The sequence below is a fragment of the Zosterops lateralis genome (genome assembly GCF_965231275.1).
Source record: "Zosterops lateralis genome assembly, chromosome: 18".
Taxonomy (NCBI): domain Eukaryota; kingdom Metazoa; phylum Chordata; class Aves; order Passeriformes; family Zosteropidae; genus Zosterops; species Zosterops lateralis.
In genome coordinates, this window is record NC_139778.1 from 3404183 (window position 1) to 3423026 (window position 18844).

The 18844-nt window shown below is 56.3% G+C and overlaps 1 protein-coding gene across 1 annotated transcript in view; it reads left to right on the forward strand.

The window, feature by feature from the left end:
* SEC14L1 (SEC14 like lipid binding 1) overlaps positions 1 to 3056 on the forward strand; it is a 41527-nt gene extending 38471 nt beyond the window's left edge. The window contains exon 16 of the mRNA XM_083874454.1: positions 380 to 3056. Coding sequence (XP_083730580.1) covers positions 380 to 485 — 106 coding nt within the window. The 3' untranslated portion in view covers positions 486 to 3056. The remainder of the gene's footprint in view (positions 1 to 379) is intronic.
* The last annotated feature ends 15788 nt before the right edge of the window (positions 3057 to 18844 follow it).

Consider the following 18844-nt stretch of genomic DNA (forward strand, 5'->3'; position numbering starts at 1 on the left):
AAAAGGGGTTAATTAGTTCTCTCCTGGTAATATCACTGGTCACTTGGCTCTGTTTTGGGAGCTTCTTGGGCTTGGCAGATAGTTCTGCAGAAGCGAGTGCAATTCAAATTCCTGTTGTTGAATTTCATTTTCTGTCAGTGGATAAACTTGACTGAAATTAAATCTCTGTCTCTTTGAACAATATCTGGTTTTTGAAAGAGGTGCACTGTCCTCATTATTTTATGTGGCGAGGCAGAAAAGCTTTTGAGTCTCTGCACCAAAGCTGTTACTTGCTTTTTATTCAGTGTGCAAACAAATACAGTATAGATACAGAGCAGAAATCAAAATCTTTGTGTGTTCTGAACCTTAAAACTGCATTCTTCTTTTTTTTTTCCTGCAGGGGATCTATGACCAGCCTTGAATCAAGCCACAGTGGATTTTCCCAGCTCAGTGCTGCCACCACCTCCTCTAGCCAGTCCCATTCCAGCTCCATGATTTCCAGGTAGTGCCACAACAGCTGAAAAGCAAATGGATGTGATGGCTGGACCCTCGCCCGTGGCAGCTGACTGCAATACACCATATTCAACTGGCAATTGTGCAAAAAACCCCACCCCAAAAAGCCTTTTATAGATAGTAAAGTAGCTGTTTGAATTTTACACTTAGTGGTTTTGGTCTTTGTTAGATCCAACAGCTTGTCTCTTAACTTTAACCCTTTTTCCTAACTCAGCCATAAATATTTTTGCAAGTGTGCTTGCACAAATCCTAACTCAGAACACAAGGGCTCTTACTGAAAAGGAAAAACAACCAGTGCATCAGTTAAGAATGATTTTTTTTTTTTTTTAACTGTGTAGATGTTAAAAAGCAAAAAAAGAAAAACCCTACCAAAAATGCTCCTTAGTGCATTAGAGAACAACTGCAAGTCTCCTGTCAGGACATTCCTTGTCATCCTGAGAAATCCCCTGTGATCTTCCAGTGCTGCAAACTGTTCTCCCATTGCCACTAATGATGTCCGAGACAAAGAACAGCAGTTGCTGGATACTTGACTTTGTGAGTCCGTTTTTTTCAAAGCATGCCCACAGAGCTGTGGCCAGGCTGTAACACTGAATATACCTTTTGTATGAGCACATTTCTGGGGAATTGGAGCTCTGGGTCTTGCTGGGTTAAAGCAATTTGTTCCTTCCTTGGATTTGCGTGTGGAGCATTGTGGAGAGAGAGGCAGAGAGCAGGCTCTCCCTCACTGTGTCACACTGGGCTCATCCAGAGCTGCTCTGAGCTTTTGTTCTCAGCTCTGTGCTGCAGCTTCACTCTGCTTCCTTAGTGCACTCCAAGCAAATGGATTTTACTGAGATTCTCTTCTTGTCAGGAATTTATGCAGAGCTTCAGTTTGCTGCTTAAACCAGTCTGAAGGAGGAGGTGTGGCTTCCATCCTTCCTGAGCACTTCTCCCTCCCTGGGGCCTCCTGTCCTTCCCTGTGCCTGTCAGAAATGGAGCACCTCAGTTCTGGTCAGCCTTGGTGTGGGCAGGGAGCACAGGGATCTTCCCTCTGAGTGATACATGAGGTGATACTCCAAGGATTTTCTCCATTTTCACTACTGCCACTGCCAGAGGTGATCTGCCATTTGGGATTCTGTCCCTGTTTGCCAGGCCCAAGTTGGATCCTTGCTGAACTCTGTTCAGGTGTTCTTCCCTCTCAAGGCCTCTCTCTATGCACAGCAAAAGGCTCCAAAGACTGAACTGTCAGACAAATACAGACCACCTTGCAGTGGAACAGAGAAGATTTTGGTCTGAAATGCAGCAGGATTTGCACAGTTAGATCTTTGATCTTTCCTTACCCTTGGTAGAGCTAAATTTTCCGTGCAGGCACAAGGAGTTTCTGTGCTGGCTGCAGTCCCTGCTAGGAAGTGGGATGGGGTCTGGCTCAGGTAAGTGGTGGAGGAGCTTACACTTGGTAAGCTTACACTTGGTGGAGGTGTTGCACTTGGAAAGCAGAACTCACTCGAGATTCTGGATCTCCTGCCTGAGGAAAGCTGGTTCAGAACTCAGTGTGAAGCTTTTTTATGCCTGCAGAGCTCTGGAGAGGCAGGTGCCAGACCCCTGACAGCAGCTCTGCTGCAACCCTGTTCTGGCTGTGGCACGTGGCACAGCTGACAGATATTTTAATAACAGAGATGTTTAGAGACCAACCTTCTTAAACTAAACCAAACTGATCTGTGCTGGAGCTCTTTTAGGACTCAGAAGCTGGAGATGGAGGTTAGGCTGTTATTTAGGCTGCCAGAATGACACAGGTCACTGCTTTGGTGTCACACAGCTCCCACCCAGTGTCTGCACAGCAGCCTGCACAGACTGTGGCTCTGCCTGAATTCCTGACACCAGGAGCCAGGATTCCCAGCACAGGGAGTGCAGCTGGAGCACAGTGAGGTTCACCTGCTGACACTCATGGCATTTCTTCCCATTCACCAGGCTGTAAGGGCTGAAGATGGTCCCTTTCTCTCTCTCTCTCTCTCTCTCTCTCAGATGGTGATTTTGCTGACAACTGTAAAGAATCTGCTCCATTCAACACTCCACATCTGTCCAGGTGTCTGGCTTTGTAGACCTTTTTGAGTTGCAGTCCCTTTTCAAGTCTGAAGATCTATATTTTCTGTTTTTCACTTGAGCTGGCTCAAAAGTGGCACTTTGAGTTTTTCCTGCTGTTGATCTTACACACCTTTTAGAGCTCAAAGCACATGACAGCACAAACAGCTGGGGAGATAAAATTCCAGAAAACCAATAGAGTTAATCTTCCTGTAAGCAAAGTGCTGTGGCAATACAACTTGATCACTGCAGTCTAAATAATTTCCCATACCCTGGTCCTTTTTTTGTGTGTGATACTGCTCTTCCTTCTCTCAGTGACTCTTCTGTTGGCACCTTTCCTGTTACCAGTGTCCTTCACTTCCCTGTCCCTCCTCATGAACTGCATATCAAAATCTGTAAATGTTTTGTATACATAATACCTCATTCTTGGTAATAAAATACAGATAGTCTTTAAAAGATTTTTTTATTGTTATCAATAAATGTGAACTGTTTGGAAAAAAAAAAAAAAGTGTTCAGTCTCTTTATTTCCATTCATCTGCTGCAAAGCTTCCAGGTTATTTTAGGTGCTGGATTCAGGTCTAGCAGTGCTGGGTGAGGGAGGGGCTCCTTGGCTGCCCCCACCACTGACACCTCAGGCAGGAGGCTGAGACTGTCACACTCAGGAAACAACGGGTTTTAATTAGTAGAAGTAGACTAAGCCTCAGCTGTTTTAAAGACAGGAGCCAATAAACGTCAAACTGTGGGTTTTCTAACTCCTGGAGCAGAGGCTACAACATGTTTATGGTCAGTCCTTCAAATTTGATCCAAGCTGTGAAGTTTCTCTAGATGAGAATCTTTAACCATGGTTGTGGAGGTCTGTCAGCAAGACCAGATGGCTGCCTGACCTACTTCAGGCTTTCACATGTGGTCAGTGTTTCTATGCCAGCACATAATAATGCACCAGCTCTCTGCTGCTCAGGATCTTGCTGAGTGCAGCAGTCCTTGAGAAGCTGTTGTGCAAGGAGGTGGCTTTGCTGGCCAGCTGGGCTGTGCCTGGAGATGTAGGGAGCTGCCTTTGTGGCCAGTGCCCCTCTCTGAAATGGCAATTAAATAAACCCGAGCCTCAGTCCCTGCTTGAGTTGGGCAGGTGATAACAGTGCAGGCCAGGGCTGCATCAGACAGCTCCTCTGGGAGAGGTGTCAGCCTGGTTGAAGTGGGTGGTTTAGGTTTGGTTTTTTTTTTTTTTTTTTTTTTTTTTTTTTTTTTTTTTTTTTTTTTTTTTTTTTTAATGTGGATTTTTATGAGACAAAACAAAATTCCTGGAAGAAATTTCACCTGTTATTTTTTTTCCCCACCAGCATCCCCTGCCTCCCCACAAAGCCGAGGGCTCCCCGTCCTTCGAGTGTCTGGGTTTGCAACCTCGGCTGCCAGCGAGCCTGTCAATTCCCAGTGGAGGATCCTGAGCTGCCATTCCCGGGTCTGTCCCGCTGGAGCAGGAGCTGCCCCCGGCTCTCTGCCCAAACAGCAGCACCCAGTCCCTGCAGAGCAGCCAGGGCTGTTTGCTCTCCCACCCCTCCGCAGGCTGAGCTGATTCCGTGCTCGGTGTGGGCAGGCGAGTTAAAATGGTGACGGAAAGGAGAATTCTGTGAGCCCTGGAGTGCCTGGGCAGTGCAGGATTAACACAGCTCAGGGTCAGGGAGCCCTCCCCGCCGTGCCGGCCCCATCCTGCATCCCCCCGGCCCTCCCACAGCCCCGGGGGAAGCTGCGAGGCCGGCACAGCATCCCTGAGAGCTGCTTCCCAGGGCAGGGGCTGCCTAATGCTGCGGGAGAGACAAATCCTTGGGCGGAAGTGTTAGGTTTTGGCTGGCTTTCTATAGTCATCAGCAGCCAGATCTATTATTCAGGCTCTAAAAAAAAAAAATTAAAAAATTAAAAATTGTTATCTCCTGGGTTTTCTTGGAAGGGCAGGAAGGCACTTATTTTATTTCGCTAACTCATGCTGGTGTAAGAGTTTGGATGCTGAGAAATAAAAGGTCGGGATTTGCAACTTGTTTTATTCCCTACCCTACGACCACTGCTGAGCTCCCCCCACTTGGTGCCTTCAGCCTTGGTCCCCTGTGGTCCCCTGGCAGCCACAGGCCAAGGGGAGCAGGGAAGGGACCCCGGATTTGGGGTGCACAGGAGGGGAACCAGGATCTGAGAGAGACAGAGCTGGGCCTCCCCCAACCCTCCTCCTGGCCTAGCAAACCCACAAGTAAAGAAATCTCAAGCTTTTCTTGGAGCTGATGGAGCCTTCCCTTGTGCTGTGGGGTGACCTCAGTGGGGCAGTTCTCCCAGCCTGAGAGGAGTCCTGGATCCCAACATTCCTCAGGTGGGGCTTGGGATCTGTGGTGACCCCAGCACTGCCCCACACCTGGGGACTGTGCAAAGGAACTCTTTGCAAAGGAAAGGAGAGAGGAAGGAGAGGAAGAGGGAGAGGAGAAGGAGAAAGAAGGAGAAGGGGAAGAAAAAGGGAAAGAAAAACAAGGAAAAAGGAGTTAATGTCACACACCCTGCAACAAAAAAGGTGCAGGGCAGCCCCAGTTATGCCCCCAGCCCGTGGTTTGCACACTCCCACTTCTCCTAATGACATCTTGTGCAGGAAACATCCAGCTGGGTGTTGAAGAGCAAGTGCAGGGGGACCCCTGTGTGACCCCCCAGTCCAGGCTGTGCTGGGGAAGACCCACAGCCAGGCCCAGGATCGGGGGCTGGATCCACTGGGTGGGGTCAGTGCCTCACCCAGATGTCACCCCACAGCCCAGTGTCCCCCACTGACCCCACAGAGGTTCCCAGCCCTGGGGTGATGAACAGGGTGAGGCCAGGGCGGTGCTGAGCCAGTCCAGGGGGGTACCAGCTCTGCAGGCAGCCCCTGTGTCCCCAAACCCACCGTCTGTCACCTCTGGGACCGCGGGGCACCCACGGGAGACATCGGGCACGAACCCACCCACCCGAGCCCGGCGTGTAGGACTGAGGGTGAAGGGCTGGGGAAGATTCCCGAGGGGGAACCCAGGGCCCCGGGGACAGGGCAAGGACACGGGGACAGGACAGGGACACGGGGACAGGGCAGGGACACGGGGACAGGGCAGGGACACAGGGACAGGACAAGGACACGGGGACAGGGCAGGGACACGGGGACAGGCAGGGACACGGGTGGCCGCGGCACGGCCGGGCCCCTCACAAACCCCACTAGATGGTGCCAGCAGCCCGCGCACGGCCCCGGCACCCGCGGGGACACTGTCCCCACTGTCCCCACTGTCCCCACTGTCCCCACTGTCCCTGCTGCCACCGGGGACACTCCTCTGCTACAAGGGAGGGACACTGTCCGTGCTGCCGATGGGGATGGGACACTGGGGACACTGCTCCTGGAGGGGTCACTGTCACCACTGTCCCCTACTGCCAGGGGGACACTGTTCCTCGTACCAAGGGGGAGACACTGTCCCCTGTCCCAGTGGCTCGGCAGGGAGCTGGGGCTGGAGCACCGGGCAATACTGGGAGCCACAAACAGGGCAGGGGACCCCCGTGTGACAGCCCGGTCCCCCAGCAAGGACAGCTCACTGCTGATGGAGCAGCTGCCACTGCAGACCCCCGGGGTGGCCGGGCAGGGACACCTCCAGCCCCCCCAGAGCCTCCCCCGTGCCCTGCACAGCCCAGGGGATGCTCCACTGACCTCCAGGCACCATCCTGGCTCTGGGTTTGCCCTCCCACTGCTGAGAATCTTCCTGAACAGTCCCCGTCTCCCAAGAGTCCTGAGAAACGTAATCACCACTGGAGAAAACCCTTGAGGATCTGCTGGGAGAAACGCTGTACAAGCGAAAAAAAAAAAAAAAATCCTGGTTATTTCTTGGCTCCAGTATGGATTGGCCCAGGAGCTGCAGTTTGGGCTGTATCCAAACATTGAATTTTAATTATGAGCAGGATTTCACCAGGGACAGGGAGATGAGAAGAGGAACAGGCCAGTGAAAAGGATGGAAACTGAAAAATGCAAGTTCTCCCAAAGAAAAAGCCTTGAAGCTCTTTTTTGAAGCCTTTGTTTGGCAAAACAAAGTTCATCTCAAGCATTTTTGCCTTTGCATAGTTATTTATTATAGTAATATTTATTGTTATAACATACTGCCTCTTTTTGGAGGTGCTGACACAGCAGCAAAGGGGCAGGAGGACCCTCAGGTCCAAAATGTGTGTGGCAGAGCAGGGAGGGCAGGACCTGCTCCTGTCCCCATGGCTGGCACTGCCACTGCCAGGTCCCAGGGGCTTTTCCAGCCCTGGGGAGCCATGGGCAGGCCAGTGCATCCCTCCTTGGAGTTTCTGTTGTTCCCTCCAGCCTGGGGAGGCCACACAGCTCCAGCCACATCCCACGGGACCTGCAAAGCCCATCTGGCCCCATGTGCAGGACAGGGGCTGTGAATGCAGCCCCTGAATGGGCTGTGTTTGCTCCAGGGATTTTCCTGAAATCCCTCACCAGGCACTGACAGATAACAGCTCCCAGACACCTTCTCCCATCCCAGTTTGTGCCAGGGGAGCATTGCCAGGCTCAGCACACCCCAGCTGTGTGCAGCCCCTGCCTGGCTCCAGAGCTGGCTGTCCCCAGGGTGGGGCTCCCCAGGAACCTGCCAGGACAAGGTCCCCAGGCCAGGCTGTGGTGATGTCACTTGGCCACTGGCATCAGCCCAAAGCTATGTGCCCATCCCAGGCTCAGCCCCCCCCACCCAGAGCTGGGACATCTGGGGGCCCTGCAGGACCCCAACCCCCATCAACACCCAGAGCAGACCCAAGCACAGCAGCCTGAAGATTTTTCTTGCTGGACATGAGTCACTCTGGGGATGAAGGCTCCCAGGGCAGCTCTGACCCCACAGAGGAGCCAGCTGCAGATGGAGGCTGCCCTCCACAGGGTTTCCCCTAAAGAACCCTGTTCCTTGAGTGAGGGAGGGCCCATTTCTCCATCCCCCATTCCAGCAGCTCCTCCTCAGCCCTGCCTGCATCCCTCCTCCAGGAGCAGCCAGGACACAGTGGCACGATGACACTGCTGGCCTGAGCCAGCCTGGGGCAGCCACGCACTCGGGTGTTTATTCATCCTTCACAAGGACTCAAAAGGAAAGGAAGCAGGGGAGGATCATGTGGGCTCCCCTGGAGGAGGGCTGGCACTGCCCAGCACTGCCAGGGACATCACCCAGGGCAAGGTCACTGGGCCCCTCCAGTCCACCCAGTGACTCTGCCCTGCTCACCCCAACAGAGCTGCAGCTCTGGGGCCTCACAGAACTGTCAGCATCCAGGGAGTGCAGCTGCCTGAGCAATTCTCTTTGAAGATATTTGATGCTGTGCTGTGCCTCACAGAGGAGGGGGCCTGTTCTGCACCCTCCAGCTCTGCTGGGCCCTGGATGCTGCTGAGAGGAGCTGCAGAGAACTGAGGAGGAGGAGGAATGGCAAATCCCTTCACTGGGACAAGGAGACCTCTCCAGATCCAAGCAGCAGCTTTGCCCACCTGGGATGAGGCAGGATGTTGGTGAGCAGTGGCTGGAGCTGCTGCCCAGGGCTCAGCAGGAGGCTGGAGCTGGAGCATCCCAACCCCCTGTGGTGGCCCTGTGGCACTCAGTGAGAGCAGCAGGCACCACCAGACCCACACTGGGGCCAGCAGGGCACTGGTGTGAGGGCAGACACACCAGACTGACCCCTCACCCCCCCTGGCACTGTGGCAGTTGTCCTGCAGGACTTGGCACTCACATCTCCAAGCCCTTCCCCTGGGGGACACAGAGCAGTGACACCAACCTGTGCCAGCAGGTGCCCCAAACTCCCCTGAGCCCTGAGCCCTTCCCCCATGGGCCATGGTGCTGCTGGGAGAGATCCCAGAGCATTCCACTGGATCCCAGAGTGTGAGCATCAGCACTGCTGGGGCTTTGCCCCCTTAAAGAACAAACCTGTTCAGGCTCAAGGGCTGTGATCCTGTTCCAGGTTGGTTTTGCTTCACCCTCTGAGGTTGCCCTGGCAGGGGGCAGAGAGGAGCCCACGGGAGTGAGTTAGTGCTGAGGGTCTGGAATAGCATCCCTGGGAATGGCGCTGGGCTGCTGTGCTGCACCCCCCCCCCCCCCCACCAGGTAGATGTTTACTATATAAGGAAAAGGGTTTCAGTTTAACTCCAGGACTTTTGAGGGGAAAATACCAGAAACTTCCATGCCCTCCTGGCAGTAATTGACTCAATGCCAAGACAAAAACACTGATAGGTCTCTTTAGCTGTTCCTCAGAAATTGAGCTATTTTCTATTGGGCTGTTTGCCCAAATCCCCACCTAAATCGTTGGATACTTAAGGAAGAGCATGAGGCTTCTGGGCACGTTTTCAGGGTGTTGTAGCAGGTGTGTGGGACCTCTCCCTACACTGTGGGTGGGTTTTGTTCTTTTGTTTTGTATTATTTTCTTCTTTAATTAAAACCTTTTTGCTTTTTCAAGACACATTCAACCACGTTGTCTTGCAAATTATTTTAAGCCATTTCTGTGAGGTCCTGGACACCTTCAGAGTGGTTGAACCCTCGTGGAGCTAAAACCATCTGGCTCAATAAGAATTTCAATACTGGGCCCCTCCCGGGGGAGCAGGGGCCTGCCCTGGGGGCCAGGGATGGACTGCGGGGACCTGCACAGAGCCTGCACAGGAGCTGGTGTGGAGCTGCTGGATAACGAGGAGGGGATGGGTGGTAATTGGGGAGGGAGAGTGGGAATGAGGCAGGTCGGGGGAAACTCACAGCACCAGGTTCTTGGAGAGCTGCTGGAGTTTGTGTCGTGTTGGGGAGCTGGCGGTGCCTGCACCACCCCAGGGCTGTGCTCAGGAGACACCATCACCCTCCTCCAGCCCTGCCCCAACAGCAGCACTGACCCACCCCCTGGATGAACTGCCTGGGTGAGAAACCAGTCCAGTCTCTCCATTGGGGATGAAGAGAAAGGCCGTGGGGACCTGGGGTGACACCTGGCACACACATCCCAACCTCCCCCAGGAGGGCCAGGGGAGGAGGGCATCCCCAGGGGGGCAGGGCCGGGCGGGGATGGAGCGGGCAGGGCCGGGGGCTCTGGGTCAGGCCGGGGATGGCACAAGCTGCCGGTCCTGCAGTGCCCCAGGGAGCCCCCACGGCAGCCTGGAGATCCCTGGGAGAGGCTGAGGGAAAACTGCTGGCAAGGACCTGCAGAGCCCAAACCCAGCGGAGCAAGGGGAAAAGCTGCTGCCTTCATCCCACAGGTTTTGGTCTCCGGGTTCAGGGAGGGCAAAGTCATACATTTCAGCTGTCTGTGGTCTGCAGCTCCATGGGAATTGCTTCCAAAAGAAAGTGTTTTCAGCTTGGAGCTGAGGACAGAAGGATGCTGGAGCTGAACCAGTGCCAGGCTGCAGCAGGGCTGACTGGGGTAAATTTAACCCCTTGGCAATGTGAGTGCTTTTCCTGCCCTGCTTTATTAGGAATTTTGCAAGGACTTAATGCTTTCTAAAGCACAGGTTCCCAGGGGCTCAGGCAGTGAGGTCCCACCGGCCTTGGAGCAGCATCCTTCCATGGGCAGAGCATCCCTCCCCAGCCCTGCCCCCAGGCTGCCTCCCGTGTGCTGCCTGGAGGAGGACAGCAGCCACATCTTCAAACATGAGCTTTGCAGAGTTCCTGCATCTGCCCCATGGGTAAAAATGCATTTACAGGGGGGAAATTGAGGGAGTGTGCTTTAGGATGGAGCAGGATGGGGCAGGATGGAGCAGGCAGTAGTGAAGAGTGGCTGGAATCTGGCTGGAGGACACCCCTGCAGCCCGACCTCAGCAGAGTGCCTTGCCCTGCCTTTGCTCAGTGCTCAGCCCCGTGGCTTTGCTATCAGGTTTTATTCTGCAGACCCTGTGCACAAACAGCCCGAGGTGGGTGCAAACCCCTCACTCGCAGGTGAGCACAGCCCCAGGACACCCCTCCAGCCCATCCCAGCCCAGCCCGGCCGGGGGCAGGAGCAGCCCCAGCCCTTGCCTGAGGCTCCCCCCGCGGCCGAGCCCCCCTGCCCGGCACCGGGACACACGTTCTGTGCCGTCTGCAGCGAGACACGACGGCGGCAAGTCCGATTTATGAGCCAGAGGATTGCCCAACACATCTGGCCGTGCCGGGTCACCCCGCACCGCTGGCGCTGCCGCTCGGCTCCGGGACAAAGCCTCGCCTTTGTTTGGGCATCACGGGCGGCCCGGGCACCGGGGGGTGGCAGCTCGGCAGCCTGAGCTCACCGTAGGCTCGGTCTGTCTTCATGCTAAACCCTTCCTGGAGATGTCAGCTGCCAGAACGTGTCATTTCTGCTTCACGGCGCTGCCTCAGCGCCGCACTGATGTGACAGAGTGACAAGCAGCAGCAGCAGCATCCTTGAAGGAACGGCTCAGCCTGGGTGGCTCTGCTCTACAACGGGCTGGGCTGGGGCAGTCACGGTGACTCTGCGGGAGCCGCGGCCGCCCGTGGAGGTGGCCGTGGTGATGGGGACCTGCTGTGAGCCTTCCTGACACGGCCTCGGTCACTGGGACGAGCTCCCGAGTCCAAAAGCAAAACTGGGGCTGTCACAGCTCGGCGTCAGACCCGGCAAGTGCGGCGGGATCCTGCCCTGCCGCCCTCCCGGGATGTTCCCTGCCCTCATCCACATCCCGGGATGTTCCCTGTCCTCATCCACATCCCGGGATGTTCCCTGTCCCCCATCCACATCCCGGGATGTTCCCTGCCCTCATCCACATCCCGGGATGTTCCCTGTCCTCATCCACACCCCGGGATGTTCCCTGTCCTCATCCACACCCCGGGATGTTCCCTGCCCAACTCCACACTCCGGGATGTTCCCTGCTCTCATCCACATCCCGGGATGTTCCCTGTCCCCCATCCACATCCCGGGATGTTCCCTGCTCTCATCCACATCCCGGGATGTTCCCTGTCCTCATCCACATCCCGGGATGTTCCCTGTCCCGCATCCACATCCCGGGATGTTCCCTGCCCTCATCCACACCCCGGGATGTTCCCTGTCCCCCATCCACATCCCGGGATGTTCCCTGTCCTCATCCACACCCCGGGATGTTCCCTGTCCTCATCCACACCCCGGGATGTTCCCTGTCCCCCATCCACATCCCGGGATGTTCCCTGTCCCCGTCCCGGGCTCCAGTGACTCACAGCACATCGCCCTGGGAAACAGGATGATACTGAGAGGAACTGGGTTGCTCCTTTCTGTGCCATGGAACGGCAGAATCAGCTCTGGGAAATGAAATCCTGGGGGTTTCTGCCCCTTGTATCTGTATTTATTGTTCTCATGGGGTTCTTTCTCCCCATCCATACCAAGAAAGTGCTTCACCAGAGTGAGCTGCCCCCAGAGCCCCCAACACTACCCCTGTCTCTGGAATCACAGACTGCTTTGGGTGGGAAGGAATCTCAAAGCTCATCTCGATCCTCTGCCAAGGGCAGGGACACCTTCCACAGACCAGGTTACTCAGAGGTTACACCTGGAATTCACCTCTCTGATCCTCCCCGAGCTGGAACAGACTCCCCAGAGGTGCCAGTGCTGAGTGTGGACCAGAGGACCAGTACAGAGCTGGTCCAGCAGGTCACCCCTGCTCCCCTCAGCAGGCCAAGGGATGTTGGGGGGCAGTGAGGAGCATTGAGGGGCAGTGGGGTCCAGCTCCTGGGGACATCACTCCACTGCAGCCCAGAGAACAATTGGCATTTTGCAGCTTTGCACTTTCATTTTTACCTTCAGAGAAACTGCTCCAGTGGAGGGGGACACAGCAGCGCTTCACCCTCCTTGCCTCAGTTTACCTTGTGAAAACAAATCTCAGCTCTCTCCTCATACACAGGTTTGCCCTTGCTCCTGCAGAGGATTTTAGCAGCTCCCTGCCCAGCCTGCAGCACTTGGCCAGAGGGATGGAGCTGAGGAACTGGAGCTGTGGAATGAAGGCTGGGATTTTCCCACCCCACATTCCTGCTGTAAGAGCAGAAGGAACTTGGCCAGTGCCAGCACAAGGAGCCACATCCATCAGCGCTGGGTAAATAGAGCTGATTGTTCCCAGCGCTGCAGGAAGGGACAGGAGGGGAGCACAGGAGCACCCACACGGGTCACTGCACCAGGAAAACACAGGCAGGGGGACTGGGAGGGCCAGGCTGACCCCTGGCCCTGCCTGGGAGATGGGAGGAGGTTTCCAGGGGCCTATGTTAGAGCAGCATCCCCTCCCCTCGTGGTGCCACTTGGGCAGGAATGAGGCCTGGATTTGAGCACAAAGCAGCTGTCCAGGGTAACTCACCCCAGCCAGCTTCTCTCTGTCTCACTCCATTTCTGGAGAAGGCTGATGGAGCTGCTCACCATTTCTGAGCCAGGGAAGAGCCACAGAGCTGTGCTCAGGCACTTGGGAACAGCTCTGGTGCCAGGAGCCACCACAGCTCACAGCCCTGCAGGGAGGGGACACTGAGCCCCATGTCCTGCCGTGTCCCCAGGCTGGCAATGTCCCCTGCTGTCCAGTCCCCTCCTGCAAATGTGACTGGGTTCTTCATCTTTTAGTCCCAGAACATCACCTGCACACCCTGATATTGTGGGTGGCCACAGCAGGAGGTTGGAACGAGATGATCTCTAAGGTCCCTACCCACCCAACCCGTTCTGTGACCCCACGGTGATGATCCCATGGTTCTGTGGTCACTCCTCCTGGCTCAGCTGGCAGCCTGTCCTGCTGGGGACAGCCCCCAATGTCTCTGCTCACAGAGGGACACCCCTGCTCAGCCACCAGTGACAGGAGGGGACTGGAGCAGGTTTACAGGTGACAGCAGTGTCCTGCAAACCTGAGACATGGCACAGCTCATCCTTCGGGGCAGGGACAGCCCCAGCACAGGCAGCCAGGCCAAGGTGCTCCTCATGGCTCACCACCACTCTGATTCCTCCCAAGCAAAACCCTGGGCAAACCAAAAGCTCGGGAGCTGTGTGGCCGCCAGAAGTCGGGAGCCGGCTCGGAGCCGGGGCTCAGCAGGGCGGTGCCCCCGGGCCTGGCTGCTGCTGATCCTCCCCGACAGGAAATATGTCACCAACGTGAGATGTCCTGACAGGCGGCGGCTGCCCGGGGCCCCCGGCACAGGCTGCCCGGGCGGGGCTGTCAGGAGCTCTTAGGGTGACAGTGGCTCCGGAGAGGGGCTGGCAGCCACGGGGGGTGGGCAGAGGTTTCCTCCTCTGAGCCCAAAAGATGAGAGGTTTTGGGGGCAGAAGGCTCAGTCAAGGAGCTGCCAGCCCGTCCCCCAGCTCGCAGGTCATGCAGCCCACACTGTGGGGCCTGGCACAGTCACAGGGAACATCAAACTCCCCTGTAAAATGAATGAATCTCGTTCAAATCCTCGTTTTATTTTAACCTTGCTTTTGGCTAGATCCGTCCTCTGCTCCTGCCCTGAAAAGGAAGGAGCAGTCTGGCCATGAATGTGTCTATGGCAATAATCAGCTCAGATCCAGGACAACGCTGAGGTCACTTCTGCCCCATCATGTGAAGTTTATTTGGTTATTTAAGGACAAGGAGTCACTGGGGGAAGAGCTGGGAAGTGTGGCATGAAAGCCCAGGGAGCCAAGGCCATGCAGGGAGTGGGGAAGGGCCCCACGGGCAGTGACAGGCAGCCCTGGGCAGGCAGAGCACTGGGGGATGTTTACAAAGTGACATTTCCATGCACTCTGGAAAGGGAAAAAGGAAAAGCAGCAATTTGTTTTCAGGGTGAGAACATCATGTCTGCCTGGCTTTGCATGGCATGGAGCAGTGCTCCCAGCAGGACACGGGCAGGGGAGGCTGCCAGCACTGCTCTGGGCAGGAGCACAGCCTGGCTGCTGGGGGCTGAGCTGTGCTCATGGGCACAGTGTCCCTGCCAGCCTCGGTGACAGCCTGGCAGAGGGATCCTGGCTCAGTCCGGGCTGCAGGAGCACCTTGGATGGACGATGAACCTCCTCTGTGCTCCTGCCACCTAAACCTGGGGTGTTGGACATCTCCTGCCAGCACCAGCCCCCTGCACGTTGTGTTAATGCTGTGGATCTGCTGAAGATCCCGTCTTCTTCTGACACTGCCATGAGGAGCCACATACCCACTCCTGCCCCCCAAATCCCTCCAGCCACCCCTTGAGGGTGCCAGGCTTTCTCTGAGTTTTGGAATAGCTCCTCTCCCTCTCCCGTTTCTTGGACCTCATGGTGCATGTCAGGGACATTCTTACCTAATTTGCCATTTTTTTCTCCTGGAAATCCCTTGCCTTTAGGACTTGTGTCAGTCATCCAGAGATGCACAGCCAAGTGCATCCTGCAACTCTGCCCTGGTGAACGCTCTTACACTTTGTGCCATTTCTTTTCATGCCTCTTTCACATTCAGCCCCACTGACCCGTCAGCATCCCTGTTCCCCTGTCTGCTCCTGGCTCCCCTCCTTCCCCTTTCCCCACTCCTATCCTAAAACCAGGACAGCAAGGTCTTGATTTGAGGTTTTCATGCCACAGTAGCATCAGCCAGACAGCCCAGAGCCTCCTGTCCCTGCCTGCACTGATTTAACCTCAGTGCCAGTGGTGAATGGAGGGGTGCACCATTACCTTGGGGCTGCAGCCCCACGAGGAGGAGGAGGCTCAGCCCCATGAGGAGGAGGTTGAGGGTTCAGTCCCACATGGAGGAGTCTCAGCGTTCAATCCCTCTTGGAGGAGGCTCAGTCCAGCTCAGAGCAGTGTGCAGAAAATCAGCTAAAACTGGCTGCCCGTGTACCTGGTACCACCCCATCAGTCTTTACTGGCTTTCCTGGCCCTCCAAGCAGACCAGCACTAATATTTAGCCCTATTTTGTGCCTAGAGAGGTTAAGGCACTTGCCAGGTCTGGTCTTCCCTCCTCAATGCCACCGCAGTGGGCAAAGCTGGGCAGAGCCAGGCACTGGGGCCAGTGCAGCTGCTGCAGAACGAGCTGGTCTGGGGCTCTGCTCCCCCTTGGGCTGCAGGAGACCTCAGCATCACACATTTCATCTCCTGATGACCTGAGAGCTCTGCTGTGTCACCCCATGTCACCCAAGGAAAGGCCATGCTGGTGGCCCGAAGAGCAGCGAGCTCTTTGCTCCAGCCAATAATCCAGCCAGAGCAAGATAAGAGATGTTATAGGAACTCCTCTGAGCCCGAGAACAGCTACACTAAATCCCTTTAGTCCCTGGTGAGGTGTTTGTTTACAGGGAGACTGGGTTTTGTTACCCGAGGTGGCTCAGTACAGGCTGTCCGTGGTTCCCCGGGGGGAACGGGGGCTGTGACAGGAAACGGGCCTGGGGTCAGGGAAGGGTTTCCAACCCCACACGATCCCTCTGGCATGGAAGAGCTCATCTGGAGGAGGGGTGGGGGGAGAGCACCCATGTCAGGGTCAGCTCCCAGTGCCCAAAACTGGGTGTCGCAGCCATGACCCTGGGGCTGGTGGCAGCACAGGTGACACTGGTTTCCGCCAGCCCCATCAGCAGGATGTGCCAGGAGGATGCAGTTCCCCTGCAGTGATGGGTGATGCCAGCAGGGATCTCCTCCCACACCTCCTCCAGAGGGGCTGGAGGACCCCAAACCCAGCCCCACTGACCCCGGTCCAGGGCTGTGGGAAAACCTCAACCCTCAGCTCTGCAACCAGCTCCTGCCTCTGAGCCCAGCACTGGGCTCTGGGGTCACCAGCAGGACTTTGTATGATCCTCCCTAAGGCCAGCAGCCCCCCAGGCCGGGCTCTCCCCCTCGGGGTGGCCCCAGGGGGCCGGGAACAGGATCCGAGCTCCAGGCTGTTCCAGACAGGAGCTGCACGTATGGCTGATCCATCTATGCATCCCCCAGGGCTGCAGCCCCCTCCAGGGGGGGTGGGGGCTATAGGGTTCGGGTTTCGCCTCTCACCTGTCGCTAAATCAAAGGCCATTTGGATTTAATCTCCGGGAGAGGCAGGTTTAACCCTCTTGGGCCCAGCTTGTCCCCACAAGGAGGACCTGCCTCGCTGACCCTGTGTCTCACACGGCCCTTTGCTCTGCCCACACCAGGCTGCAGCTTCTCCTCCCTCTCCTGCTTCCACCTGGACTCATTCCGGGTGGGAGAAGCTGATCAGCCCCACGGGGCTGTTCCTTGGCCACTGCCTGCAGTGAGGGGCAGCAGCTGGGGACACACCAGGCAGGGCAGGTGGGGTTCCTCATCCCTGCCCACTTCCTTCTCCGGGAAACCCAGCTGGAAACACAACCTCACGTCCACCATGGATGATTTATCCATGGGCAGAAGCAGAGGCAGGGGCACGAGTGGGGGGTTTGGGGTGGGAGCACTCACCCAGGGGTGCTCACTGCCCGTGCTTTGCTGTGGGGTGCACAGGGGTGCTGGGGCATGGGGTGCCCATGGCAGGAGTCAGTGCTGCAGCAGCTCCTGCAGCCTCCAGAGGCTGGCTCAGGCTCCTGAACCTGTCACAGTGCTGCAGACTGCTCAGCACCACAGCCACAGTGATGCTCCACTGCCTGTGGGCAATGGGCCAGCCCAGGGCTCCTGTCACCCCGTGTGTGACCAGCAGGGCTGATCCGGGGCACCGTGGCCAGGCTGGAGCAGTGCCCAGCACCAGCAGCACCAGCAGCTGAGAGCACCAGACCCACTGTTCCCTCTGAGCCACAACAGCCCAGCACTGAGGCAGGAGCTCCCCAGAGCACATCCAGGCACAGCACAGGCTGTTCCTGAAGGTGCAAATTGTCTTTCTCCCATCTGGGAGCAGCAGCAGAGCTGGGGAGCACTTGGCCAGTGGGAAGGGGTGCTGTGCTCTTCTGGTTTTCCCCTCACTCAATCACTTTCAGGCACCAGACATAAGCCTAAAAGCAAAACAAAAATGAATCTTTGTAAAAGATGTCGCAAACCCCGTCAGAACTTCAGGATGTTTTTTGGGAGAGCTCCACTCACACCCCTCCAGCAGTGGAGCTCCGTGGGCTGGTTCAGGGACAGAAGAGGCACCACACTGTCCCACATTCCCAGTGGCAAAGAGCCCTGTGAGGGAGCAGACCCCAGTGCTGAGTGCTCTTGGCTTTTCCCAGGAGCAGGGGTCCAGCCCCTTCCCCTGCCCTTGTCCCTGTGCTCCCTGGCCCCTGCAGCAGCTGTCCCCCAGCAGCTCACGGTGGAAGCAGCAGTTCACACACCATTTCCCAGCCTTCTCACCCAAACTGCCAAAGGCTGCCCAGCCCGTGGGGGCTTTGCTCAAGCAGGAACCATCCAGCATCCCAGGCTGGGCTGATGGCTCTGCCTGAGCCCTGCCACTGGCTGGGGCCCTGGGGGCCATCCCTCACCTCCCACAGGGCACCCCACTGCCCCACAGCCCTGCAGAGGGTTGGCTTTTGGGTAAGGACACCACAAACATCTCCCCTTGCTGCAGACCTGCCTGTGGAGGTGGGGGAGTGACTCCATCTGCCCCAAACCCACCCCACATCTCACTCCTGCTCCATCCCAGCTCCTGCCCAGCACTGCTCTCATCCCTCCATCCTTCCTCCTGCTGCCTGCCCTCCTCCCTGTCCTGCTCAGGGCTCCTTTCCCTCCCCTGCAGGCAGGTTGCTGCCTCCCTCCCTCATTCCCTCTGTCCCTGGGGTGTCACGGTCCCCTCTCCTGTGGGGACAGCCCAGGGCACACTCTGCCTCAGCACTGGCAGAGGCTTTGCCCCTGCCACGCTCCAGTTCCTGTGGGTGCAGCATGTTCCCTGGCTGTAGGATCCAAATTCCACCTGGATTACAAAATCCCACAGGGGATGGATCCTGGTCACTCCCACTTGCCATCCCGATGGGCAGGATACAGGGCTGTTCTGTAGGGCTCAGCCAGCACTGTCCCCATCTCTAAGTGCCCATAAACGCCCTGTGAGACTTACCCTGGGGGAAAACACAGACTGAAATAATTATTTCTTTTGGGATAATACCTGACCCAAGCTGGCCAGCCTTGAAAAAAAATCAGAATTTAGGGACATTACTCCGAGCACAAAGGGCTGCAGTGGAAAACAAGTCACTGTGTTCATCCTTCCCTGTCTCTTCCTTTCCCTGCTGTCAGGGGCCATAAGCTCATAGGGAACGAGCTATCCATGCAAAAGGCCTTTGGAAATATTCATTGCTCATCTCCTAACAAGATTACCCTGAAATCCTCCATTGCTCTGAGGGAGATTTAAAACCTCTCAGGCTCTTGGTAACCATAGCAGCACAGATGTGAGAACTGAAGGGAGACAAGTGATGTGAAAAATCATTGGAGATGCAGAGCCCGGCTCTGTGTGACTGCGGGTGTGACTCTGTGTGCCCACAGTGCCTCAGCTCTTTGTCTCAGAGCCCAGGCTGCC